Raw genomic sequence first — 27,197 nt, 5'->3', positions numbered from 1 at the left:
GGCAGAGGGAGGAGCGTTTTACATTGTGTGTGTGTGTGTGTGTGTCCGGGGGAGAGGCCCTGTCCCTTTAAAAAGGAGCGGTTCTGTTGCCACACTTCGTGGGGGGGGGGGTCTGGTGGGAGGTGTCAGTGAGCACTCGCTCCTGCCTCCCTCCCTTTGCCCGAGGCGCTGGGATCGCTCGGCTCGGCTCACGCTCACCAAGTTATTTTGAAAGTGACCCTGAGAGTTTGCAGCTGTTTAGAACCATGACTGAAGATGACGGATTCGGTTGTCGCGGAAGGGCAAGTAAAACTGAGAGACGGGAAAAAGGTCTCTGCTTCTGCGGGGGAGGGAGGAGGGGAGGAGGAGGAGGAGTGGGGTAAATGTTCGAGACGAGCGGTTTGTGGGTTTAAACTTGTCTGTGTGTGTGTGTGTCTGTGTGTCTGTGCCCGGGGCCGGTTTGTTAACTGTTGTTTCTTTTTGTTTTGACACACACGCACATGTACCCCGTCCAGTGGAAAAGTAGGTGGCTGGTACTTCGGAAGCCCTCTCCTGTAGCAGGTACTTCTTTACTCACTTGTCTATCTATATTTGACTGGGTTAGGGTGGAGGGTGGGGGCTGGGGGCTGGAATCAGCCGAGAGGGGAATGTAAGAGGTCGAGCAGCAGCAGCGCTCCCTGAACATGTAGTTTGTGGCTATATCTCGGCTCTGTTCCTCTGACCTGCAGCTCACCCCAGTGCCCCCCCCCCCCCCCTGTTCTGGTTAACTTCTTTTGTTGGTGGGGGAGTCAATTTCTCACTTTTATTTTTTTTTTCCCCTGAGCGTAGATGAATTTTCAGAGAGAAGGTGGGTGGTTTTTGTGAAATGAGCTGAAACGTCTTGGCTTTCATTGAAATAGCACTGAGAGCACACAGTCAGGCGCTTGGTATTTGAGGGGTGATAATGGGTTGGGGGTGGTGTGTGTGTGTGTGTGTGGGTGGGTGAGCTCTCGCTTCCTCACACCTCTCAGTACTGTGGGCTCGATCTTCAGTATTTCTTTCAGTCGAAACTTCTACCAGATTCTGACCAGTGTGTTTTCACTATAACCCAGAGAGTGGGTTAAAGTCTGGAACTGTCTTTTACCGTATGAAGCAGTTGAGGTCAATAGCACAGATTCATTTAAATGGGAGTCTCGATGGACACGTGAGTGGGAAAGGAATGGCGGGGTATTTCGGTTGGGCGAGGTGAGGTGAAGAGGGGTGGGATGAGGCTCATGCGGAGGTAGGTGGTGGCATAGTGGTCTTGTTGCTGCACTGGTAATCCAGAGGCCCAGGGTAATGCTCTGCAGATATGGGTTTGAATCCCACCACGGCAGAATCCAATTTAAAAAAAAAATCAGGAATTAAAAGTCTAATGATGACCATGAATCACTTGGTTCACTAACCTGCTTTTGGGAAGGAAATCTGCCATTCTTGCCTGGTCTGGCCTACATGTCAAAAACAAAAACAGAATTACCTGGAAAAACTCAGCAGGTCTGGCAGCATCGGCGGAGAAGAAAAGAGTTGACGTTTCGAGTCCTCATGACCCTTCGACAGAACTTGAGTTCGAGTCCAAGAAAGAGCCTACATGTGACTGGTTGACCATAACATAAAATGTAGGACTTTCCAAACCCACGACCACTACCGTCTAGAAGGGCAAGGGCAGCAGATAGATGGGAATGCCACCACCTGGAAGTTCCCTTCCAAGCCACTCACCATCCTGACTTTGGAAATATATCGCTGTTCCTTCTCAATTGGTGGGTCAAAACCCTGGAGTGCCTTTCCTAACCTACACCACATGGGCTGCAGCGGTTCAAGAAGGCAGCTCACCACCACCTTCTCAAAATAAGTACTGGCCCAGCCAGCGAAGCCCACATCCCATGAATGAACAATACATTTTTTAAAAAAAGGACAAAAGCCATTCGGCCCATCGAGTCTGCTCTGCCATTCGGTGAGATCGTGGCTGATCTGATAATCCTCAGCTCCAGTTTCCTGCCTTTTCCCCACGACCCTTGATTCCCTTGCTGACTCTTAACTGCCCTCTGAACAAGGGTAATTTGGGCAATAAATGCTGTCCTAGCCAGTATCACCCATATCCTATGGGTGAGTAAAAAAAGAAAGTAAGCGCCAGCGTGAAGCAGTTGGGCTGATTGTTCTGTGTCGATGGGCTGCAGCGGTTCAAGAAGGCGGCTCACCACCAATCCCGCGAACGAATGGAAAAAAAAAAGATGCGATTTTTGTTTGATTTATTTCCCATGGCCATATTTTTACCAGTATTTTAAAGGCTACACCTGCCCCTAAAGTTTTGCTTTGTGTGGCCGGAGTTGTGAATTGCTACGTGGTTTCTTTTTAAAAGCCTGTGAAAGAGAATGAGGCACGGCTAATGCTGTTGAAGGGGCTGGGAGGGTGCATTTTGATGGGTGACAGCCAGTGCCCCAAATAGCGAACAAGACTCAGCACAAATGCCCCTTTAAGGGCGGCACTGATCAAATTAGTGAATACGCGTCTCAACCCTGTCAACCGTGGCTCACTCTGAGGCCCAAGGCTGTGGGTTAAAATCCCACCACAAGAGACTTGAGCCCAAAATCTAGGCTGACGATTCCAGTGCAATAAAATGGGAGGGAATGGTGAACCCTTCGTCTCCCATTTGCCCTCTCAGGCTGATGTAAGAGATCGTGAGGGCAGTATTCCAAGGGGGCTTTCCTGGTGTCCCTGCCAATACCAACTCGCATCACTTAAGAAACATTTAATGCTGGGATCTTGCTGTGCGCAAATTGGTGACACTTTCCTGCCATGCAGCAGTGACTACATTTCAAAAGGTACTTAATTGACCATAAGGCATTTTGTAACGTCCTGAGGTTGTGCAAGTTGCTTATATAAATGCAAGCTCTTTCTGTGGTGGCATAGTGGTAATGCCACTGGACTGGTAATCCTAGAGGTCCTGCTCCCCTCTGGGGATGTGGGTTCGAATCCCACCACGGCAGCTGGTGGAATTTAAATTCAATGAATAAATCCAGAATAGAAAGCTAGTCTCAGTAACGGTGACCATGACAACTATCATCGATTGTTGTAAAGACCCATCTGGTTCACTAATGCCCTTTAGGGAAGGAAATCTGCCATCCTTACCCGGTCTGGCCTACATGTGACTCCAGACCCACAGCAACGTGGTTGACTCTTAACTTGCTTCTGCAATGTTCAGTTCGAGGGCAATTGGGGAATGGGCAACAATTGCTAGCTGTCAGCGAAGTCCATAAAAGAAATAGGTGGCTAAAATGAGCAAAAAAGGCCCCAACCGGACCAAAATGAGCCTTGCCAACTAAGTAATATTCCCCATGTCTGGCAGACTCTTCATTCCCTGCGGGGAGACCTTGATTGCAGTGGTAGACGGTGCACAGACGGCGGGGTGGGTGGGGGGTGGTTTAATCTCTTACCTTGGACGGATTTATTTATTCCAAGCCTTGCGAGGGAGCAGGTGAAATCAAGTGGCAGAGTGAGTGAATCTTGTGAATGGATTAGGAATCTTTGAAGTTGTTGGTTTTGCAGCTGTTTGTGCTGGCAGCTGTTGGGCTCGCTCGTCAACTGACAGGAAAATACAACTGCTCTCACGCAGCCAGGAGCATATAGATAGGCGAGCCAGTGAGAAGAAGGCTTTGATTGAGCTGGGGGGGGGGAGGGGGGCGGTGACTATGTGGGAGCTGGGTGGGCTGGAGAGGGGAGGGGAAATGGGCAGGGAGCTTTCCCAATGTGGGGGGCACTGGGCAGAGTGTGGCGGAGGCAGGTTCGATTGTGACTTTCCAAAGAGAATTGGACCATTATCCGAAGAGGAAAATTTTGCAGGGCTAGGGGAGGGGAAAAGGCAGGGGAGTGGGATTGGTGAATCACTCTTGCAGAGAGCCGGCACAGACGCAACAGGCTGAATGGCCTCCTTTTGTGCTGTAACCATTCTGTGGTTCAGTGACAGAAAAAACAGATGTGGATAAATCTCTCAGAGCCTGGTGGCATGTATGTGGGGAGGGTGGATATTGAGACAAAGGAGGGTGCACTGGCGAGCGTTGTGAGACAGATGAGGGTGTGTGTGTGTGCCCGTGTTTGTGCGTGCGATGGTGAGATATCCCAAGATTGGAAGTAGACAAATATAATTCCAATATATTTTAAGCTCCTGCCTATTACATGCACGTTCTATAAGTGTTGTACTCCCTGTAAGAGGTGCACAACCTCCCCATCACACTTTGATATTGTCAACTTAATCAGAGGAAGACCATGGGAGATCTGCTAGGGTTCATAAAATACGAGGTGAAACTGGATCCATGTTTCTACAACAGTTGTGCACTGAGGTGGTGCTCGCATACCTCGTTGGTTTGAGATATTAATTCAGAAAAAGTAATTTTATCTTCGCCTTTAGTTGCACTCTTTCTGAGCCAAAAGGTCATGTGGGTTCAAGAACTGTTCCTGGGATTTGAGCACCTGATTGAAGCTGACGCTCCCAGGGCAGTGCTAGGGAGTGCTGCGCTGTCGGAAGTGTTGTTTTTTTGGATGAGATGTTAAACTGAGGCTTTGGCTGCTCTCCCAGGTGGACATAAAAGATCTCATGGCACGATTATTTTACATAGAGCAGCAGGAGTTCATGTCTGTGCCAAATCTCTGCTGGAGTAATTCACCAGTCCTACTCCCCTGCCTCTTCCCCTAGCAAATTTTCCCCTTCAGACAATGATCCAATTCTCATTTGCAAGTCACGTTTGAATCTGCTTCCACTAATATTTATCCCTCGAGCATCATGACGAAAATGCTGTTTGAGAGCTTCCTGTGTGCAAATTAGCTGCTGTGTTTTCTATGTTACAGCCATGACAGCACTTCAAAAGTATTTTGTTGACTGTATAACACTTTGGGCATCCTGAAGTCATGAACGGCAGCTATATAAATGGAAGTCTGTCTTTCTAGGATTTTGCTTGTGTGTGCTGCACAAGAGTCAGCAGTGTTGCGATGGAGAGTTTATACGAAAGCTTTTAATTCCATTGATTTTGATTCCTGTTTTCAGACTGTTTGCTAATGCTGGTGTTTAAAGACAAGTCTGAGAAGAGCAAAGGCCACAAGGAGAGGAGCAGTGTGACTCTGGAGGACATATGTGGCTTGGAACCTGGCCTGTCATTGGAGGGTGTGAATCACATCCTTGCAATAATCTGCCTGGGACAGACTGTGCTGCTGGCTTTCGAGAACAAGGAAACCATGTCTGTGTGGGATATGAGGACCCGCTACAGCCTCGGTGAAGGTAACTGAGACTGCCCAAAATTCCTGGGGTGATCTAACTGAGGTGCTTAAGGTGATGAAAGGATTCAATAGGATAGATAGGAAGAAACGATTTCCTCTGGTTGGGGGAGATGGGGGGAAGGTGTGGTGGAGTCCACGGTAGGAGGTCTGAACGTTAAAATTGGAGCTACGCTATCCAGGGGTGAACACTAGAAACAATAAGGGTATTAGAAATCTGGAACACCCTCTGGCCAAAATACTCTTGCGCTCCCCCAGTTTCGAATTGAAAATTTTAATACTAGGATTTGCCAAATTTTCATTAGGGCGAGGGTATTGAAGGTTGTGGAGCCAAGGCGGGTGTCTGGACTTAACAGATCATCTGTGCTCTAACTGAAAGGCTTAAAGGGCTCAGTGGTCTGTTCCAGTTCCTATGTGCCACCTTTGGTATTTCCACTGAGAGTTTGATAACTCCAAACCTTTTTCACATTCTGGTTTTCAGCTCTCTCTTGCTAATGTTGCAATGGATGCTGATTAATGCTAGGGTTAGGGGTGTGCAATCTGGATACCTAACTGGTTATCCCAGCAAATAATCAGAACACACGGCAGGCCCCTCGGCCCCTTGAGCCTGCTCTGCCATTCAATAAGATCGTGGCTGATCGGGTTGTAACCTCAGCCCCACATTCCTGCCTTCACCTGATAACCTTTCACCTCCTTGTTAATCAAGAGCCTATCTGGCTGTGCCTTGAAAATATTCAAAGACCTTGCTTCCACTGCCTTTTGAGGAAGAGAAATCCAAAGACTCATGACCCTCAGAAAAAAATTCCCCTCATCTGTCTTAAATGAGTGACCCCTTAGTTTTAAACAGTGACCCCTAGTTCTAGATTCTCCCACAAGAGGAAACATCCTCTCTACATCCACCCTGTCGAGACCCCTCAGGATCTTATATGTTTCAATCAAGTCACCTCTTACTCCTCTAAACTCCAGTGGATACAAGCCCAACCTGTCCAAACTTTATCATAAGACAAATCGCCTATTCCTGGTATTAATCTAGTAAACCTTCTCTGAACTGCTTCTAATGCATTTACATCTTTCTTTAAATAAGGGAGACCAATGCTGTACTCCAGATATAGTCGTCTATAGTGAAGACTGAAGCAAAACACCTGTTTAATTCATCCGTCGTCTCCCTACTTTCTGTTAACAATCCCCCAGATGCAATTTCTATCGGACCAGTGTTGTTATGAATAAAAACAGAAAATGCTGGAAAAACTCAGCAGTTCTGGCAGCATCTATGGAGAGAAACAGAGTTAACGTTTTGAGTCCATATGACTTCAGAGCACTTTAATAACTCTTTTTTCTTATTTAAACATATGTAAAAACTCTTACTATCTGTCTTTATGTTACTGACTAGCTTTCCCTCATACTCTAATTTTTCTCTCATCAGTCTTTTGTCATTCTTAGCTGTTAATATTCTTTCCAATCTTCTGACCTGCCACCCGTCGTTGCGTAATTATATGCTTTTTCTTTGTTTGATACTGCCTTTAACTTTTTTAGTTAGCCACGGATGGTGGGCCTCCCCTTGGAATTTTTCTTTCTCTTTGGAATGTATATATTCTGTGTACTCTGAAATATCCCTTTAAATGTCTGCCACTGAACCTCTATTGACCTACCCCTTAACCTCATTTGCCAGCTCCGCTTTCATGTCCTCATAACTGTCCTTATTTAAATTTAAAATATTAGTCTTGGATCCACTCGTCTCTCCCTCAATATGAATGTAAAATTCAGTCATAATATGATCGCTGCTACCTAGGAGTTCCTTCACTGAGGTTGCCAATTAATCCTATCTCGTTGCACAATACCAGGGCTAGTATTGCCTGCTGAGTGGCTGTCCCATGAGCCAGAACTCCAGAGAGCAGTGGAGGCTGGGTCATTGAATGTATCCGAGGCTGAGTTAGAGGGCTATGAGGGATAGGTAGAGCCACACCAGTCATTGAGCCAGGCATTCATTTTGCTAATCTTATTTGTCCTATGCCAATTTGCATGTAGGTCAGGTAATAATCCAGAAATATATTACCTTTTTGAGGTTCAGCTGCTTAGTTTGGTGCCTAGCTCCTCATACCGACTATGCAGAACTTCCTCCCTCCTCCTGCCTATGTCTTTGGTACCTACTTGGACCACAACCACTTGGATCCACCCCCTCCCACTGCCAGTTCCTCTCCAGCCCTGAGAAAATGTCCCGATCACTGGCACCGGGCAGGCAACAGCCGTCTGGACTCTCACTCCTTGCTACGGTCCCCCCTACGACAACTACATTGTTTTGCGCTCCACCCACCTGGTTGGCATCCTGTATCACGGTGCCATTGTCAATTTGCTGATCCATTCTGCAGCCCCCACTCTCATCAAAACAAGCTGAGAGAGCCTCAAACCTGTTGGACAATTGCAGAGGCTCAACACTCCTGCCCTCTGGGCCCGCTGACCGGCCTCAGCTGCAGTCACGCCCTCCTGTCCCTGACCACCTTCCAAATCAGAAGGCCCTATCCTAAGGGCTGCGAGTGCCTCCCCGGTACAAAGCGTTCAGATAACTCTCGCCCTAACCTGATGTGTCGTAGTGTCCGCAGCTCAGCTGCCAGCTCAATGACCCTGAGCCGAAGCTCCTCAAGCCTGTAGACACTTACTGCAGACATGTTTGCCCTGGATCACACTGGCATCCAGGAGCCCCCACATGCTGCAGCTGTGACACATCACCTGTCCTGCCATACCTATGTGCTTTAATTAATTACTTAATTATTTTATTCAATTATATATTTTCTTTTATAAATTTATTAATCATCACAAATTCATGTACTATTTTAAACCTTAGGAATAGAATAGACCTTGACCACTTACCAGATGCTCACCAAAAAGCTATCTTCTTCCCCTGTAGTGGACAAGAACCGGTTACTACAGGATGAAAAAGTAAAGGAGCACCTCTATCCCCTCCTCACTGAACTTCCTCAGCTCACCAAACTCTCACTCCGTTGAGATCACACCCCAACAAAAACCTCTGCCCACACCACATCCCAGGCCATGGGTTTAAAAATAATATTTATGAGTATGGGAATAAGGCCAGGCTATTCAGCCGCTTGTACCTGTTCCACCATTATTACTATCCCTGTAGAGACCGATATCTTTTTAAAAGGAAAGAAATCCCCATGAAGCCAAAGAAAAGAGAGCTGCTGGACAAGATTTCACCTTCTAAAATTCTTTACTGAAAAAACAAACTCAAATCAACATCGTTCAAACACTAACAGGCGAGGGATGTTTCAAATAAAAAGTAAGTCAGTAAGAAAGTACAGGCTCTTCCTAGCACATGGATGATCACACCATTTAATTTGATCATAGTTGATCTGAATCTTAATTCCATCTACCTGCTTTGTTTTCATAACCCTTAATACCCTGACCTAACAATCTCTCAAATTTAGTTTTGAAATATTCAATTGATGCCCCCAATGTTTTTTTTTGCGAAGGAGATTTCCAGATATCATCCCTGAAAACTATTGCTTGGGCTTGTTAGATACCTGGAGACATGATGGGCTGCAACTATTCTTTTTCAATTAAATAAGAAGCACTGCCTTTTGATCGCTGGAACTGGCCTCCTTTGGAGTTGGGTTGACTCCAAGATAATGTGGCTGGTGATCCGCGATTGGAGCTGAGCCAATCCTCCATGGCAAATCCAGTATCTGACCCAGGCGAGGTCTACATCATTCCAGGTTTCAGGAACAGGCCATTCAGCCCCTTGAGTTTGCTCTGTCATTCGATGCACGTGGACATGCATTTGTGCCTCAACTCCTCAAAAAGCACTAAAATCCGGACCCTGAAACCTGGGATGCAAGGCTAAGTTTATTTTATACCCATTAGGTGCCGTTTAGCACTTAACCCCATCTCCACACTAGTTCAGCATCACGTTTTAATATTCATTAAGGAAATTGTGATATTACAAGTAGCAGTTTAAGACCCGGACCTGATGGACAAACAGAGCCAGTGAACTTGAGTTATTTGATTCATATCCATTGCTTCTCTTACCAACAGGATTTAATTGACTTCTGTTGCCGAATGAGTGACTTACCTGAGGGTACCTGTAGGGTCTGATCTGATTGCTGGGATTTCCATCACTAAACACCTGAAAAAGGCTTGCAGGGTTAAAAACATTGTTGGGGAAGGGTGACAGAATTTTGCCAGACCCTGGGTGGTGAGCTAGGGGGGTGGGGGGCTGGTAAGATGCTGGGGAACCATGTCGGGTTGGCTTCCAGATGCAGTCCTACTGCTGGAGAAACTTCCCAGTGATGGGAACGATGGAGATTCGGCAGACGGCTGACTGGAGGCGAGCGGCCAGTCTAGACAATTGGAGGCCCAATTTAGGGCCATTTTTCTCAGAGGCTCAGCTAAACCCCCCACCCTGCGCCGCATACGGAGGCTATTGGTTGTAAGGAGGCGGCCTCCCTCTAGCTTCTTGGGGTGGGGGCAGCCAATGGAGCTGGAGGTTCCATTGCCCACAGAGAAGGCAGCCATGGGCACTAAGGCCACCCCCACCGTCCCAACTCAGCCTGCTCCACAGATGGACAACATCCCTCCGACCCTGGCTCTTGCCGAATTACGTTCAAAGTACCCATTACTTTGATTTTGATGCTAGTCATTTCAAGTTCAGCCCCAACCCTGCCACTCTGTACAATGAATGGCTCCTTGAGGGACTTTGACTTCCATGAATCGCTTTTCATTAGCCAGCCACAGAGCAGTGATGGTCACAATGTAGAATTTAACTTTACTTTGGCCCTCCTTAGGCCGTGCTTTCAGCTGGCCAGGCTCTAAGCTCTGGAATTCCATCACCCCCCACCCCCTACCCCCCAAAAACACTCCACCTTGCCATCTCTTTAAGATGCTCCTTTAAAACCTATCTCTTTGACCAAGCGTTTGCTTACCTGCCCTAATTACTTGTGTCTAGGTGTCAAATTTTGCCTGAGACTCTCCTGTGAGGAGCCTTGAGACATTTTACTAGGTTAAAGGTGCTATATAAATGCAATTTGTTGTTGACTTCCACAGACCTCCTATTTTTCCATTTTTTTCTTTCTGGCCTCTTGTTTTCTTTTCTCTTCTTGCTTGGCCTTGCGTTCCTTTCAATGATCTTCTCTCCCCCCTTCCTGTCCTTCCTTCCCTCCTTCCTTACATTTGCGAGTCGAGGAATCTGCAAGGTGTAGGGCGGCATTGAATGTTGGATAGACTGCATGTGAATACAGGGGCACAGCGCTTTGCCAACGAATGCCTCAGTTTCTGCAAAGCCCCTGTTGTGCCCACTAAATCCAGAAAGCCACTCGGTGATGACAGAAAGCTGGTTGCCAGTTGATTGTTTCACAAGCGATGCCCTTCATCAATCAGTACAACTTCATTTCATCAGAATGCGTGGCACTTGGATTCGATTCCAGCAACAAGAGACTAACTGGTTACAATAGGCATTCAGTTTTGCTGCGCTGTGAGACCTTCTTTCAGTTGTTAGTTCTGCTTCTCCTCCCTTGCTTTAGTTTTGAACTCTAAGCTGAGATTCTGAGGGGTCTTGACAGGGTGGATGCGGGGTGGATGTTTCTGCTCTGTGGGGGAATCTAGAACTAGGGGGGCACAGTTTCAAAATAAGGGCTAACCCATTCAAGACTGAGATGAGGAGGAATTTCTTCCCTGAGGGTTATTAGTCTTTAGAGTTCTCTTCCCCAGAGAGCAGTGGAAGCTGGGTCATTGAATATATCCGAGGCTGAGTTAGAGGGCTATGAGGGATAGGCAGGCAAGTGGAGTTAAGATCACATTCAAAACAACCATGGTCTTTTGACTGGTGGAACAGGCTCGAGGGGCTGAATGGCCTGCTCCTGCTCCTAATTCTTATGTTCTTATGTTCTTAGTGGAGGGTAGCTGGCAATGATCTTCTCCATTGCTGTAGCTACCAGTTAGGCAGCATGAAGACTGCTGTGTTGCTGTGCTTTGCGAGAGTAGTAGGGTGGGGTTAGAGGTGTTGGGGTCTTAGTGATAGCCTCTTGGGCTGTGGGGGTGGGGAGGAGGATCAGCTGTAAATGATGTGATCCATGTTCTGTCTGAATGATTTCCAAAGGAAATTGGTGGGCAGTGGAGGGAAATAAACTTGCAGGGCTATGGCGATAGAGCAGGGGAAGGGTATGGACTGGACTGCTCTAAAGAGAGGCAGCATGGACTTGATGGGCCAATGGACTCCTTCTGTGGGATTAGTGACTCTCTGACTCTGTCTTTTGTGCCTGATACACAGGATTGCCATCCACCCTGAGCCCTCCATCCTGAACTTCGAAAAGTGCCTCTGGAGATTGGCTCAATGTCCATGTGTTTTATTGCCTACCCTGTGGCACTGAATGTAAAATCATCTGGGCCACAATTGCTTCCCAAAAATCTTTTACTATGCAAGCTGTCGTGGACAGTCTTTAGTGACTTGTGCCTTTAACACAGTAACGCACCCCAAGGTGCTTCACAGGAGGGTGTTCAGACAAATATTAACACTGAAACAAAGGAGGGGATATTATGGGACAGGTGGTTCGAAGGAGTAAAGAGAGGCCGAGAGGGTTGGAGTATGGAATTTCAGAGTGTGGCTGAATTAAGTGCCAATGTTGGGGTGATGGAGATGCACAGAAACTCAGTGATGAAGGAGCAGAGAGTTCTCAAAGGGTGGTAAAGGTTGTCTTGTGGAGGGTGAGAGTCAGTGGCTGGCATTTTTGCTGAGGCATTTTTCAAGAATCTGCGATGGTTTCCATAGCGTAGTCTTGTGTTCTCAGTTCACAGGTTCCATGTGTCTGTGCTACCCGGTACCAAGCTGGAGAGCGGACCCGCTGCACTCCATTTTTGCAACAATATCTTTGTGTTGGTCCGGGATGTTCCTCCAACCATCATTGGTCAGTGGAAGCTCTCCGACATGAGACGCTACGGAGCTATTCCTAATGGGTTTGTCTTCGAAGGAGGCTCACGGTGTGGCCTTTGTAAGTATCTATGTCTTTTCATATTCCACTTCTGGGGGTCATTTTCTGATGTGGACACTCTTACCTGTCAGCCAAGCTTATTGGCTGAAAGCGAGGCCTCCTACTGGCTGCCAGGGTGTGAAAGCATTCTCACGGGCTATGAGCTGGTAGAAAAACGTTCTTGCAGGTCTCGTCTTGGTACCGTGCATTTGTGTCGGAGGGTGCTGTTTTTCAGGGTGATATGTTAAAGCCAACCCCTGTCTGTCCTCTAGGATGAATATAAAAGATCCCGCAATGCCTTTCCATTCCTTTTAATGTGCCAAAGATTTGGTGGCCAGGCTAAGAGTCAATATACCAAGAACTGAGACAAGAACACATTGAATTACACTAGGGTCACCGTAATCCAGTCACAAGTGGGGTGGGGTACTCTTCTGAAATTATTCGAGCGTAGGCAACGAGGGCCTATACCTATGTCATTTTAATTGCTTGATTGTTGGTGGCTGTGCCTTCAACAGCCTTGGCCCTGAGCTCTGGAATTCTCTCCCTAAACCCCTTGACCTCTCTCCCTCTCTCTCCTTCCTCCTTTAAAACACTCCCAAAGCCAAGCTGTTGATCACACTTGTCCTACTATCTCCAGGCTTGGCTTGGCATCAAATTTTGTTTGCTAACTCTTCTGTGAAGCATCTTGGAATGTTTTATGTCATTGCAGGTGATACATAAATGCAAATTGCTGTTAACCGTGCAAGGATGGTTGTAAAGGAATCTCGGTTTATTTGTCTGTTTAATCCATTATGAGCTAGCTTCAAGCATTGGCAGTGGTCTTGTGTCAGTAGTGTTGATTACTGTTATAAATAATTCGACTTGAGTAAACCTGCTTAATAGTTAGCCTATTAGCAGAAGTATCAGGTGTGGCTGATTTATTTATATATAATGTATTTTGGAGTAATGTGAGGGTCAAGTAGAAGCTTGAGGTTAATGTTCACCCAGGTCACATTATCCCAGTGCGTTTTCCCTACATGAAGAGACTGAAATTCATTGGGAGTGAGGGTTTGCACCCAGAAGTTAATTTTGGAATTGGGAATGGGAAGCTGTGGACTGAGCTTGATTGACTCCACTTGAAAGGTAGTTGGGATTCCTTTAGTCACAGTGTAACAATGTCATAAATCTATTCATGATGGCTGTTTCTGGTTTTTTTTAAGATGTTGTTTCTGATTTTGCTTTGTGATCATCCACCTCTGTGCTGGGGTTTTACCGCGGCTGTCAGGGCCCCGATGTCAGGACCCAAATGGGGGTCCTGAGCCTGCACTGGCCGGGAACCAGTGGAGCTATTTTCCTGGAGGCAGCCTCCACGTTGGCTGCCCTCAGGTTGGCTGCCCAATCAGAGGGGGCCAATGGCTCTGGCGCCTCTGCAGCCCCTCCAGGACAGGTGGACGCTGCAGATCGAGGCAGGCTCTGGGTGCCCTCAGACGCAGGAATGGCAGGAGGCCCTGCAAAAAATAGAGGGGCAACATCTCGAGGGGATTCGTCCTCTCCTGCGGTGGGTGTGATCTTTCCTGCCTGTGGCCCTGTCTTTGGGACACGGAGGCTTTGACTCTGACAGCCCCTTTCCAGTCTGTCACACAGAGGCCACCTCCACTTGAGCCGGCCTGAAAAATGTCCCTCAACTGGGGAATGCGTTGAGGAGCTGTCCCAACAAAGCGCTCTCTCTCTTTTCCAATGCACCCGCACCACCCCCCCCCACCCCACCCCCAAACCTGGCACCATTCCCCCCTCTCCCACCTTTTTCACGAGGTAGGGAAAATTTTATTCCTTGTATCCATTATTCGTGTACCAGCCCTGACCATGTCATCAGGCTGTTTGATCTCTGGGACACGGTAGCTGAGACCGATCTTGTTCTTAACCAATGTCTTCACTCACTGGAGTAGTGTAGCCTCCGTGTTTCTGCATTAACGATCCAGAGAACCCGAGTACAACATTTTTGGATTCAGTTTTAAAAACCCTGAAGTAAGAAGCTGGTACCTGGGAAAGTGACCCTGAAGCTGTCGGATTGTCGTAAAACCCCCCCCCCCCCCCACCAAGTGGATCATCCCTTATGGAAGGAAATCTGCTGTCCTCATCCGCTCTGGCCTACACGTGACTCCAGTCCCGCACCTAATGGCTTTTAAGCGCTCTCTGAAGTGGCCATGGAAGTCACTCATGGTGAACCTTCGGGGGGGGGGGGGGGGGGGGAATCTAGAGATGAACGGTAAATTTCTGCCTCATGACTGACACCCACGTCCCAAGAATTGAACTTTAGTTGAAAAACTGACGGGTGACAGGGTTGGGGGTGGGGGGGGGGGGCGGCGGCGGGCAAGAACTTTGGCTAAATTTCCTCATCTCGGCTGAACCTGTGGAAACTGCTGGGCTTGGAAAGCAGTCAGTAAGTATCACACACACACACACACACACAGACCAGCAAGGCATCAGCTTTCATCGCTTCCTTTTGCTTTGTAAGGCCACCCGGACTTACGGCCACTTGCAGAAGCTGCCGTGAAGGAGTGGACTGGGTCTGTTGGGGGGTGGTGGTGAGGGAGTTTGGTTTCTATTCTGCCCCTGTGGTGCCATGACCCCCCCTCCCCCACCCCCCCGCCCCAACACCTGCCTTGGCCCCGGTCGTGTGGGGGTGGGGGAGTCCTCTCTGGGCAGTGACAGCTGCACACAGTATGCAGTGTGTGCTCGGTCACCTAAGGAATTTGGTCCTGGGGAGTTAGAAGCATGGCGCTGAGGGTCAGAGGGCAGAGGCACAGTCAGGGAAGGCATCTGCATCCTGCAAGCCTGGAGCTGAAAGGTCATGGGAGGGACGTTCAGGGTGGTCTCGTGGAGGAGGTGGGGGGGAAGAGGAGAGGGGCGGGGATGGGAGGACAGTCCTGAAAAATCAGGGTGCCTATGCTCTTAAGAAGGGGAAGGGTCAAGCAAGGGGATAGCAACAGTAAAGGGTTCAGGGGGGAGAACAGGAATATCCACATGGATAATGATGGGGTCAAGGGTATTGGGGAGGCTGGATAGTGATAGGAGGAAAAGAGATCAGGCAGCAGCGAGGATGGAGGAGGATGGAAGGGACTTGGTGGTGTTAGAGGGAGGTTGGAAGCAGATCTCCCAGATGAAGGTCAGCAGCATTATTTTCAATCTCCCCTAACAATGGCGCAGTTCAAAAAACGAGCTAGCGAAACATTGATTAGGAAGGGGTCTCGGGATTTGTGGGAGGAGTTTAGCACAGCAAATCTTGGCCGATTTGAAAGGATGAAGCGCATGGCTCAGCTGAGTGCTGAATTCAAGGGTCTAATGCACAACGAATGAGCTTGATTCCTTTATCAATGCTGTATGTTCAGGCAAGAATCCATGAAGTTTAGGTGCTGTGGTGCATGTGGTCTCAATTGGCATCTGATCCTTACAGAGTCATGTCAGAATGAATGTAGGGTCAAAACATTAAGGGCCATATCTGCTGCACAGAGGTAGCGTGGGCCCTGCCAGTACTCTAGTCATGGCACCATGATTGCAACCAGGACAGAAGTGCACGGTTTGGGTATCGCTGGTTATGGTCAGGCCATTGGAGGACAAAGCTGACTGTGGCTTCTAGCACTTGGGTCTTTTGATCTGAATTCAGACCCTTGTGAATGCGCATCACTTCTGAGGGGAGACCTCAGCCATGTGTGGTCCTCCAGGATGATATCAGCCTGCAAGGGGTGGCCTTGGTAATGTGCAGACTGAGGGTGATCAAGGGCTAGAGCTGGTATTCCTGCCTTGTATATGGAGGGAGATCATTCCACAGGGACTAACATTGACTTTTTAATAATTAATTCGTGGGATGTGGGCTTTGCTGGCTGGGCCAGCATTTATTGCCCATCCCTAGTTGCCCTTGAGAAAGGTGGTGGTGAGCTGCCTTCTTGAACCGCTGCAGTCCATGTGGTGTAGGTACATCCACAGTGTTGTTAGGAAAGGAGTTCCAGGATTTTGACCCAGTGACTGAAGGAACGGTGATATATTCCCAAATCAGGATGCTGAGTGACTTGGAGGGGAACTTCTAGGTGGTGTTGTTCCCATCTATCTGCTGCCCTTGTCCTTCTAGATGGTAGCGGTCATGGGTTTGGAAGGTGATATCGAAGGAGCCCTGGTGAATTCCTGCAATGCATCTTGCATATGGTACACACTGCTGCTACTGTGCATCAGTGGTGGAGGGAATGAATGGCACCATATTCACAAATAATCAAGTGGACTGCTTTGTCTTGGACAGTGTCAAGCTTTTTGTGTGTGGGAACTGCACTCATCCAGGCAAGTGGGGAGTATTCCATCACACTCCTGACTTGTGCCTTGTAGATGGTGGACAGGCTTTGGGGAGTCAGAGGTGAGTTACTCTCCACAGGATTCCTAACCTCTGACCTGCTCTTGTAGACACAGTATTTATATGACTAGTCCAGTTCAGTTTCTGGTCAATGGTAACCCCCAGGATGTTGATGGTGAGGGATTCAGCGATGGTAATGCCATTGGATGTCAAGGGGTGATGGTTAGATTCTCACGTGTCAGAGATGGTCATTGCCTGACACTTGTGTGGCACGAATGTTACTTGCCACTTGTCAGCCCAAGCTGGATATTGTCCAGGTCTAGCTGCATTTGGACATGGACTGCTTCAGTATCTGAGGAGTCGCGAATGGTGCTGAACATTGTGCAATCATCAGCGAACATCCCCACTTCTGACCTTATGATGGGAGAAAGGTCATTGATGAAGCAGCTGAAGGTGGTTGGGCCCAGGACACTACCCTGAGGAACTCCTGCAGTGATGTCCTGGAGCTGAGATGACTGACCTCCAACAACCACAACCATCATCCTTTGTGCTAGGTATGACTCCAACCAGTGGAGAGTTTTCTCCCTGATTTCCATTGATGCCAGTTTTACTAGGGCTCCTTGATGCCACACTCGATCTAATGCAGCCTTGATGTCAAGGCCAGTCAATTTCACCTCACCTCGGCAGTTCAGCTCTTCTGTCCATGTTTGAACCTAGGCTGTAATGAGGTCAGGAGCTGCGTGGCCCTGGCGGAATCCAAACAGGGTGTCAGTGAGCAGGTTATTGTCAAGCAGGTGTTGCTTGATAGCATTGTAGATAACCCCTTCCACTTCTTTACTGATGATCGAGAGTAGGCTGATGGGGTGGTAATTGGCTGGGTTGGATTTGTCCTGCTTTTTGTGTGCAGGACATATCTGGGCAATTTTCCACATTGCTGGATAGATGCCAGTGTTGCAGCTGTACTGGAACAGCTTGGCTAGGGGCGCAGCAAGTTCTGGAGCACAAGTCTTCAGTACTATTGCCAGAATAATGTCAGGGCCCATGGTGTTTGCACTATCCAGTGCCTTCAGCTGTTTCTTGATATCATGTGGAGTGAATTGAATTGGCTGGAGACAGGGATCTGTGATGCTGGGGACCTCCGGAGGAGGCTGAGATGGGTCATCCACTCAGCACTTCTGGCTGAAGATTATAGCTAATACTTCAGCCTAATCTTTTGCATTGATGTGCTGGGCTCCTATATCATTGAGGATGGGGATATTTGTGGATCCTCCTCCTCCAGTGAGTTGTTTAATTGTCCACCATCATTCATGACTGGATGTGGCAGGACTGCAGAGCTTAGACCTGATCTGTTGGTTGTGGGATCTCTTAGCTCGTATTCCTCACATTCTAGGTGAGGAACTCACACCCCACAGACTTGGAGGGAATTCCATACTAGTTGCTTTGAAGGTTACCATGCATTGAACTTCTTTGCCTGTGATCCTTCCAAGGGTCCATGAGGGACCTGTGCAGAATCTGACAATCAGTGACACACAAATGCATAAGGGAGGTGATGGATGATCTTTTCACTAAAGCTCACTACTCCATGCAGTTTCACGTGGATGAAGAGCTGTGGGATTCGCTTCGGTTATCAGGCTTCCTGCAAGTGCAGGGCGCCATCGACTGCACACATGCTCCCTGACAGCAGCCTGAGCGATTCATAAACAGAAAAGAGTTTAACTCTCTCCTGAACTTTCAGCTAATTTGTGGTCGCAAAGCTGACCCAGCAGGTTTGTGGCAGGGAGCTCACACGACTCCTACGTTTTGAGTCATTCCCAGGTCTCTCAGATCGTTGAGGGACCTTGGTGCTTAGAGCGCTTGACCTTCTGATAAGGGATACGCCCAAAAGACACCCGTTCATCATCCACAGAGTGCATCTGAAGAGAGATCTAATGCTGCACATTGAGCCACAAGGTCCTTAATGTTTATTATTACTTTGTACCTGCAGTTGTGTAACTCTTTCGAGTACAAACATGTTTCCATCTGTTCCTATTCAGATGAAGTTACATTGCTTCATAGTTTGCCATTGTGAGATTTGAACTCTTGATCTTGGGGTTAAGGTCCTTAATTGTGCAGACTAGTAGCCTGATTAAAGACGTGTTTCAGATGTTTGGACCAGTCAGGTGGGACTCTCCAATACTTGCTGCAGAGTGTATCCCGCATCATCGCTGTTTGTAGCTCTGCACAACCTAGTGCTGCAGAGGGGGGGATGTGTTGCCAGAGGGAGACATTGAGGAGCTAGATGTCTTCTCTGAAGAAGAGGGCTTAGAAGGGGATGAGTCTAAGAGGGTGAAGATTCAGATGAGTCACATGAGGATACCATTGTATGGGCACGATGTGGCAGATGTGCCAGTAGCTATAAGGTTGTTACAAGATTTCAAGAGGAATAAGGTCAAGACAAGCTGTTACAAATGCAATTTTCCTGTGCTTTGATGCAGGGTACACAACACCACCCACAAAATGTCATCAATCTCAGTGGTCAAGGAGGAAGCATAAGTCCACCTTCAACCCTAACGATGGGGTCATCCTTGGATGGCACAATAGCTCGGACCACGTGACTGCTGTGGAATGGGATAAACACTCCACCGGTGCACATCGTTGAGCAGCTATGCATTGTATGGTCCTTTCCACCATGGTGGCAATAAGTCAGTGGCCATGGCATCCTTCAGGAGGCTATTGCACACATCGATGCACTCATTGCAGTGTGACAGCAGGTTACAGCCGACTTGCTAATAGGAAAAACAATCCTCACTGCTCAGCTGTTGACCATCTCGGGAGGGAGCTACATCTGGACAGCACCATCTCTCCAGACACCAGCCCTCGTGCACGATTAATGCACAGGCTGCATCCTGATGCCAAGCCCCACGATGCTATTGGACGTTGGGGGCGCAGTGATCTGTCACACAACAGCATGGACGCAAAGTTGCGAGTTATGTCATCGTTGTCCACACACACACTGGCTCAGCAGGACCATCGTTTGATTATTGACAAATACCCATTACCCTGCGTTCGTCAGAAGCCTGCCAAGTTTACATCCTGCATTGCCTTGGCACCTGGGAGAGACGTGGCCCAGTCGGTTTTGACACAGCAGTCAATGATAACTTAACTTAACCCTTTCGTAGGTCCTGCAGAGCACTCGGGAGATGTGCCGGAGCATCACTCTCATAGACCGTGTCAGGACTGCAGCACCACCTCAGAAAGACCAATCCTTTCTATCAACCCAAAGTCAATGAGTTCACAGTCATAAAATTAATTCCACATCAATTTTTGTTCTGTGACTCCACAGAGGGAACCGGTGAAGTGCCTCTAGGCAGCCGTTCAGGAGCAAAGTACAATCCTCCGCAGGTAACTAGACAGCTTCATCAGGATGAGCGCACACCTTTGACATCGCCCACTCATTCCCCTCGCAGGCATTTCAAATGTCACCAAGTGGAACAAACTTCTGTCACTCAGTGTTATGGACAGGAGAGAGTGGGAACTAAGAAAGGAATAACATTCATCCTTCAACGCGGAGACAGAGAACCACTGCATGGAGGCACAAAAGGCTACGGTGGTCGATGTTGAAAACCACTTTTCCCAAAAAGTCAGTCATAAAATAAATGCCATTGCAAAGTGCACTTGGGTGAAAAGGCTCCAACATTGGTCATGACAGATGCCTGTAACATCCACAAACTACAGACTTCAGTGCGCCATCGTTAGGAGAATCGCTAACCTCGATGACCAATTCTCCTGAGGTCACATAATGTCTGCCTGAGATGCAGGGGTTACATCTGCTTTGTCCAGCCATCATTTTCATTTAGGATATGCCTTTGCTCGCATCGCTGATGTGGAACGAAAGGTGATTCACTGCGATGAGACTGAGTGAGACTTAATGGAATGGAAGAACCAGGTGGGAGATAATTAGAGGGGGTTCATGTGTCACACCGATGAACTATTTGATACCTGAGACTTGGAGAGGAATAAATACGAAATATATTTACAATAGTGCAGATTATATACAGTGAATGAACAACTGTGCCACCATTGTGCTTTCAGAACTTCTTAATTTTTCTAACTCTACCGCTACGTCTAGGTGCAGCCCTGACATCCGCAGCAGAGGTGGAGGTAGCCTTTGTCTGCTGTGTCCTGTTGTCTAGGATGACTGACGGGTGGCCTCTGGAGGCCCTAAGGCATGGATAGCCCCGGTTTGCTAAGGGTCTCCCGCGCTAGGGCAGGTGCACCCTCCTTGGCCTGATCTCCTGGAGTTGATGGGGGTCACAGGCAGAGGGGATTTGGAGGGGTAGGTTACTCTTGGAATGTCCTGGGCGGATGCTCCTCCTCCCCCATTTCGGTGCCCGAGGACCCCTCCCTGACACCTTGTGGAGAAGGGGCACCTGGAGGGAAGTCGAGCTGTCCCATCCCTTCCTTGCCGAGCCCCTGCCATGGCTGGAGTCACGTTGTGCAGTTCTGAGCACAAACCGGGCCGAGACTGCTGGACCTGGGACTCCATGGTGGCCGCCACCCTCCCCACGGAGAGATCAATGCGTTCGCTTGCTGGAGCCATGACATCAGACGGACCGTGGACAGACTCCGCCATCCTTCTGTTCTAGTCCGGTGACGAGCTCTGACAACCCTGCTTGATGACCCCCTGCCTGTCTTTGCATCTCCCAACATCTTTCTCAGGGCTCCAATTGCAGAGGGTCATTATCAGACTCGGACTCTGCGGGGGCCTCGGCTCCGGAGTGTCAGAGACCTCGGCTGCCTCTACCTCCGCCTGTTGTTGGACGCGTGTCCGTGAGGCGATCACCAGATTGTGATCCTGAGCTTACTCTGGAGTCAGGAGCCACCGACAGAGTGTGTGGAGGGTGTGGGTGAACGCAGTGATGCATCTTCCTCTGCCTCTTCATCTGGGGTGCTCTGGGGGGCTGATGCTGAGGTGCTTGCTGATGGTCTCCGTCTGCATTTTCTTGCTGGTTGTTGATAGAGAAAAGAGATAATTAGCGATCGACTAGGCTGCTCCAACATTGATAAGTCACTCACATCAACATGAGGACAACGAGTGGACTGGATGGACCCTTACAGGCTCATTGAAGGAGACCGATCTCGCCTTCTGCGCAGTAATGACCTCCTGTCTTTGCCAGTGAGCTCCCTTCCCACGAGAGGAGCGTGCCCTAAGCTCGGGGGTACCCTCTCCGGACTTTGCTCTCTCTCGTTGGTTGTGAGAGATCTTGTCCTGCACAGAGCGCGCGCTGGATTGACTGTGAGCACTATGGATGAAAGAGCAGCTCAGACGCTTGCAGGCCTGTTGTGTCGACAAAGCCCTCCCAACTCCCATCCCTTTGGAAAGAGGACCTCCTCCGCCTTTTCCGGGAGAATCCCCCACGGAGGCCTCGCTGCGCCGAGGGTTTTGCACGTTTGGGCGCCAACGGTGAAGCAGGAGTTGACACCACGCACGGGCCTGCAACGAGTCAACGGCTGTCTGGGTGCCGTTTAAATATGGCACCAGGACCTTCGATTTCTCCCCCCCACCCCCGCCAAATGAGGTAATGGCGGGGCGAGCGAATCCCTGCCGCAAGATTCGACCAGCTGCTCGTTGCTGCATAATTAATGAGCCGAAAAGCGGAGAAAATCAGCCGGGAAAAATCTGGCCGGCTGTCCAAGGGGAATCTCTCAGATTTCCCCACGCTTAGTTTCCAGAATAGAAAATTCGGCTTAATTGTGTGTGGGGAGGCGGGGTTGGAAAACCTGGGAATTTATCTCAAAAAGCCCGTGTCGCTTTCATTTGGGAGAACGGTCATTAACGATAAGACTATATTTATGACTGGCCGACATTGCATACCTCACTCCCTGCTCCCCCCACCACCCCTCCTCCCCCTGTCGCCACAGACTTTGACTCCCAGCCGATTAAACAGCTGCTTGGCGTTGCAGATCTGCATTCCTGTCATGCCAAAGACTTGCTGAGTGACCAGTGTTGTAGCCGCTCGCCGGGAGGCGATGCTGATCCCTGTAACCTGAACACGTGGGCCCTGCTGGGCACTTCCAGCTTTCCACTTTTAAACCTGTTTTCTAGGAAAATGTACAGGAGGCAGGCGCGGGCCGAGGCGAGCCACCCCACGTTCTTGTTGACGGCGTTGGGCACCTGACCTTCCCTTCCACCCCACTCCTCCTCCCCCCCGCACCCCCCTCAGTCTGGTGTAGTGTGGGCCTGCACAGCTGGCAAAAGCCCTCAGTAAGTAAGAAAGAAAGAAAGAAAGAGACTTGCATTTATATAGCGCCTTTTCACCCACCCCACCCCAGGGTGCGCCCAAGCGAAGTGCTTTCGAAGCGTCGCCGTGTAGGAGATGTGCCGGGTGAGCTGACCTGACCTGGTTTGGCCAGGATTTTCCGCTCGGCGTTCCGGTGTCTCGACTGTTTGTTTTTATTTGTTCAGATGTCCGGGTTTTCAGCCCCACTCGGGGGCCCCTAACCAGCACCCCCCCCCACCCACCCCCCCGCCGCCCCTCCGTGTTCAATTTCATGTCCAACGTTAGAGTAGCGTACCCAGGAGATTCGAGAGTAACTTTTTTTTTTGTTTGGAGGAAGAGTTAGATTCCTTTTTTTAAAATTGTAAATCGTTAAAGGGTCCCAGCCGACGTCAGGAAATGGACCAATTCAAGGGGCTGTAGCAAAAGTCTTTGGCTGCTGGCTGATGTGAGGGAGCTTCATCCGGTCAGAGGAGCGGGCGCCGATTGGTGCGGACGAGCTGCGGCAGTCTCAAAGCTAGGGGGGGGCGGCGGGCGATCAGGAGCCGCTGCAGACACCAGTTCAACTGCACAAACACCGTCCCCCTGAACTGGGCCCGGCTGCCAGAGAGACAGAGAGAGAGAGAGAGAGAGAGAACAGAAGCCGCTGCTCAAGGGGCAACGCTTAGTGCCGGTGCCAGTGGACAGCAGCTCCAGCCAGTCAGTGAGTGAGTGAGAGAGGGAGAGAGAGAGGGCAGCCGGCACGGGGAGTGGTGGCCAGTCCCGGGGGCACAGGGGCTGCAGCACAGGCCATGGCAAGGCTGCACTGCCAATACCCCCCTCACTTTAAATGCAGTTACATTAACACCATTAACACAACTGTCCCCTCAGAAATGATATGCCCGTTTGGTCACAAGTTTCTCTCTCATGTCCTCTCTTTTCTCTCTCTCTCGTGTCCTCTCTTTTCTCTCTCCTCTCGTGTCCTCTCTTTTCTCTCTCCTCTCGTGTCCTCTCTTTTCTCTCTCCTCTCGTGTCCTCTCTTTTCTCTCTCCTCTCGTGTCCTCTCTTTTCTCTCTCCTCTCGTGTCCTCTCTTTTCTCTCTCCTCTCGTGTCCTCTCTTTTCTCTCTCCTCTCGTGTCCTCTCTTTTCTCTCTCCTCTCGTGTCCTCTCTTTTCTCTCTCCTCTCGTGTCCTCTCTTTTCTCTCTCCTCTCGTGTCCTCTCTTTTCTCTCTCCTCTCGTGTCCTCTCTTTTCTCTCTCTCTCGTGTCCTCTCTTTTCTCTCTCTCTCGCGTCCTCTCTTTTCTCTCTCTCTCTCGTGTCCTCTCTTTTCTCTCTCTCTCTCGTGTCCTCTCTTTTCTCTCTCTCTCTCGTGTCCTCTCTTTTCTCTCTCTCTCTCGTGTCCTCTCTTTTCTCTCTCTCTCTCGTGTCCTCTCTTTTCTCTCTCTCTCTCGTGTCCTCTCTTTTCTCTCTCGTCTTCTCTTGATTTATTTCATGACCGTTTAGTGTTTATGTCAATTTAAGATGTCATCACTTGACCACCTACCTTCAACTGCCCCTCCCCTATACTCCTCTCACTGGTCACCCAGCATGCCTGTCATCAGATGCCTTCCCAAGGCTTTGGAATGTGCCCCAGTTTGATGTTTGAAAATCCTGTCACCCCACAAACGTGGCGATCAAACTGCAAACAGCCAGGCCCCTCGATCGGCATTGTGACAAAACCCAGATGTTTTCTTAGTGCTGATGGTTTGAAGGGGTAAATATTGGCTCAGCATACTGGGGACAACAGACTATCCTTGATTCACTGGAGATGGCAGCCGGAGTCCTCGGTTTGTTATCTCACCTGAAAGACAGTGCAGCACTCACTCAGCACTGCTCTGGAGTGTCAATCTGGATTATTAGACTCTGGAGTGGGGCTCGAGCTCAACCTTCTGACTGGCTGATTGCTTCCATCACCTCCCTGGGCTGTCTGCTTCATAACTCTTGGTAGATATAGGGGAAGGATATGGAGAGGAGGAAAGGAGCGTGAGGGCAGGGTTCATGGTGATGGGTGCACTATGTATATATTCTGGATTTATGGAAACAATACAAACAAGGAGCAGGAGAAGGTCATTCAGCCCCTCGAGCCTGCTCCGCCATAGCTGATCTGATAGAACCCTGAAATCTGCATCCCACCTACCGCTGATAACCTATCACCCCTTTGCTTATCAAGAATCTATCCACCTCTGCCCTGAAAATATTCAAAGACTCTGCTTCCACCACCTTTTCAGGAAGAGAGTTCCAAAGACTGAGTGAAAACATTTCGCCTCATCTCTGTTTTAAATGGACAACCCCTTTATTTTTAAACAGTGACCCCTAGTTCTAGATTCTCCTACAAGAGGAAACATCTTCTCCACACCCACCCTGTCAAGACCCCTCAGGATCTTATATGTTTCAATCAAGCTGCCTCTTACTCTTCTAAACTCCAGTGGATACAAGCCTAACCTGTCCAACCTTTCCTCATAAGACAAACCACCCATTCCTGGTATTAATCTAGTAAATCTTCTCTGAACTGCTTCCAACGTGTTTACATGCTTTATCATTTTAATTCTGCATCTTAGTTTATTAGATCTAATAGCGAATGAGAAGAAATATCTCTTCATTTGTCCACTGTTCTTTAATGATCAGTAAACCAAACCAGCTTGTTGATCGACGGTGACTGAGACATGAGTTTTCTCAGGCTGCATTGCATAACTTTGGGGGGAGGTTCGATGTAAACTTTGAAGGGATTCACCCTCCCACCCTTCATTTGCTTTTATCAATGTCCTTCCATGTGTGAGAGAATAAACAAGCTGCCTTCTCTGTTTTTCTGCCAGGGGCTGGTGTTTTCTGTCTGTCCTGCGCTGAGGGCGAACGGATCAGTTTCCTCTTTGACTGCATCGTCCGAGGGATCTCGACAACCAAAGGACCCTTTGGACTGCGACCAGCCCTGCCAGGTTAATATAGGAAGTATATAACAACAACACTGAGGCAACTGGCACGCTTATTGTTTCTATCTATGACTCGTGTGAGGGGAGGGGACTGAGTGTAGGGGCAGAGTAGGTGGAGGGGAAGGGACAGAAGGAGAGATGGTGGGGATTGAGTGGAGCAGGAGGGGGGAGAGGGGAAGTGAGCGCAGCAGGATGGTTGGAGAGAGGGGGGAAGAGAGGGAAGGAGATCCACTAGATTTTAGTTCTTAGACATGTTTTGCTTTTGTGTTTATAGTGTGTGTGTGTGTGTGTGGAATTAAGCTGATTTTTAGGAACAAAAGAGAATTTATTGTGTTTTAATTATCCTTGATTTCCATCCCAAAGTTTAAATGAAGCAAAACTGAATCCTGGGCCACCGTTGAATTATTTATTTATTTATTTATTCCCCTCTCCACTAGTGATCCATTCCCCTGTGTGCCAAATTTAGGCAGACGCTAGCCTATTTAAATTAAACCCTTTTTGCTTTTTAAAAACAGGGAGGATTGTTGGACCCCTGGGCAGGGTATAGAATTGAGACAGTGAGATCAGAAATTCTCCTTCCGTTGAGGTTATATGTAAATCATATGGTGAGCTTAGAGGTGGAATGACAAGGCCTTCACAGGTTGAGGGCAGGGCCAGTACTTGTAGCGTGGACAACTCTCTGCACCCAGAGTTATTTTCTACATGCTGCCTCCAACTGAAGAAATCACTGCTGCAATATTTTCGTCTGATATGTCTGTCTCTCTAAATATACCGTGAACTTTAACTTTTAAAGAAACTCATTTAAGGTGATTAGCTGCAATGGATAGAGTTCGACAATAGGGGATGGAATTAATGTGCACTAGTTTTCCAGGACTGCTCTCTGTCCCTCCCCCACCCCCACAACTACCTCTGTGACTTGAATGGAAGGGGGTGTGGGGGGAGGCTGCAGTGGAGCATAACCATCAGCATGAATCTGTTGGGCTGAATGGCCTGTTTATTTGCTATAAATTCTAGCTGTGGGCTCGATGAGTAATGGAGGAGAATCCTTTGTATTCCTTTTGCTTCTAGGAGATTGAAGGGCAATTTGAGCGAGGATTTTAAAACGTTCGAAGGATTTATTGAGGTGGATACAGAGAAACTATTTCAAAAAGTGATTTGGCAATAAAGAGCTTGAATATTGCTGAAAAGAGAGACACATCGCTGAAGCTTTTCATCTTGCACTCATCAGGACAAACGCAAGAGTGCCAAATTTCAAACGATCACAACAATTTATACTGCAGGAGAAAAGGCTGCTGACTGGTTGGCAAGTCGACTCTGGCCAAGGTGTTGCCATGGGGAAATAGAAAGGGAACTATAGGCTCCCCCAAGCTCCTGCGTAATTCTAAAAGTGCACACAGCTTGAACATATTCCTTTTGCTTGTGGAGAATGAGTCACTGTGTATGA

At 48.6% G+C, this 27,197-nt stretch overlaps 1 protein-coding gene across 1 annotated transcript in view; it reads left to right on the top strand.

Annotated features, from left to right (window-relative positions):
• The first annotated feature begins 255 nt into the window (after window positions 1-255).
• dok7b (docking protein 7b) overlaps window positions 256-27,197 on the top strand; it is a 95,532-nt gene continuing 68,590 nt past the window's right edge. Inside the window, exons 1-5 of the mRNA XM_041185358.1 lie at window positions 256-309; window positions 495-540; window positions 5,033-5,263; window positions 12,054-12,254; window positions 25,640-25,759. Of these exons, the coding sequence (XP_041041292.1) occupies window positions 256-309; window positions 495-540; window positions 5,033-5,263; window positions 12,054-12,254; window positions 25,640-25,759 (652 nt within the window). The remainder of the gene's footprint in view (window positions 310-494; window positions 541-5,032; window positions 5,264-12,053; window positions 12,255-25,639; window positions 25,760-27,197) is intronic.

Source organism: Carcharodon carcharias, chromosome 4 (assembly GCF_017639515.1).
Source record: "Carcharodon carcharias isolate sCarCar2 chromosome 4, sCarCar2.pri, whole genome shotgun sequence".
NCBI lineage: Eukaryota > Metazoa > Chordata > Chondrichthyes > Lamniformes > Lamnidae > Carcharodon > Carcharodon carcharias.
This window is presented reverse-complemented; position numbering and strand designations above follow the sequence as displayed.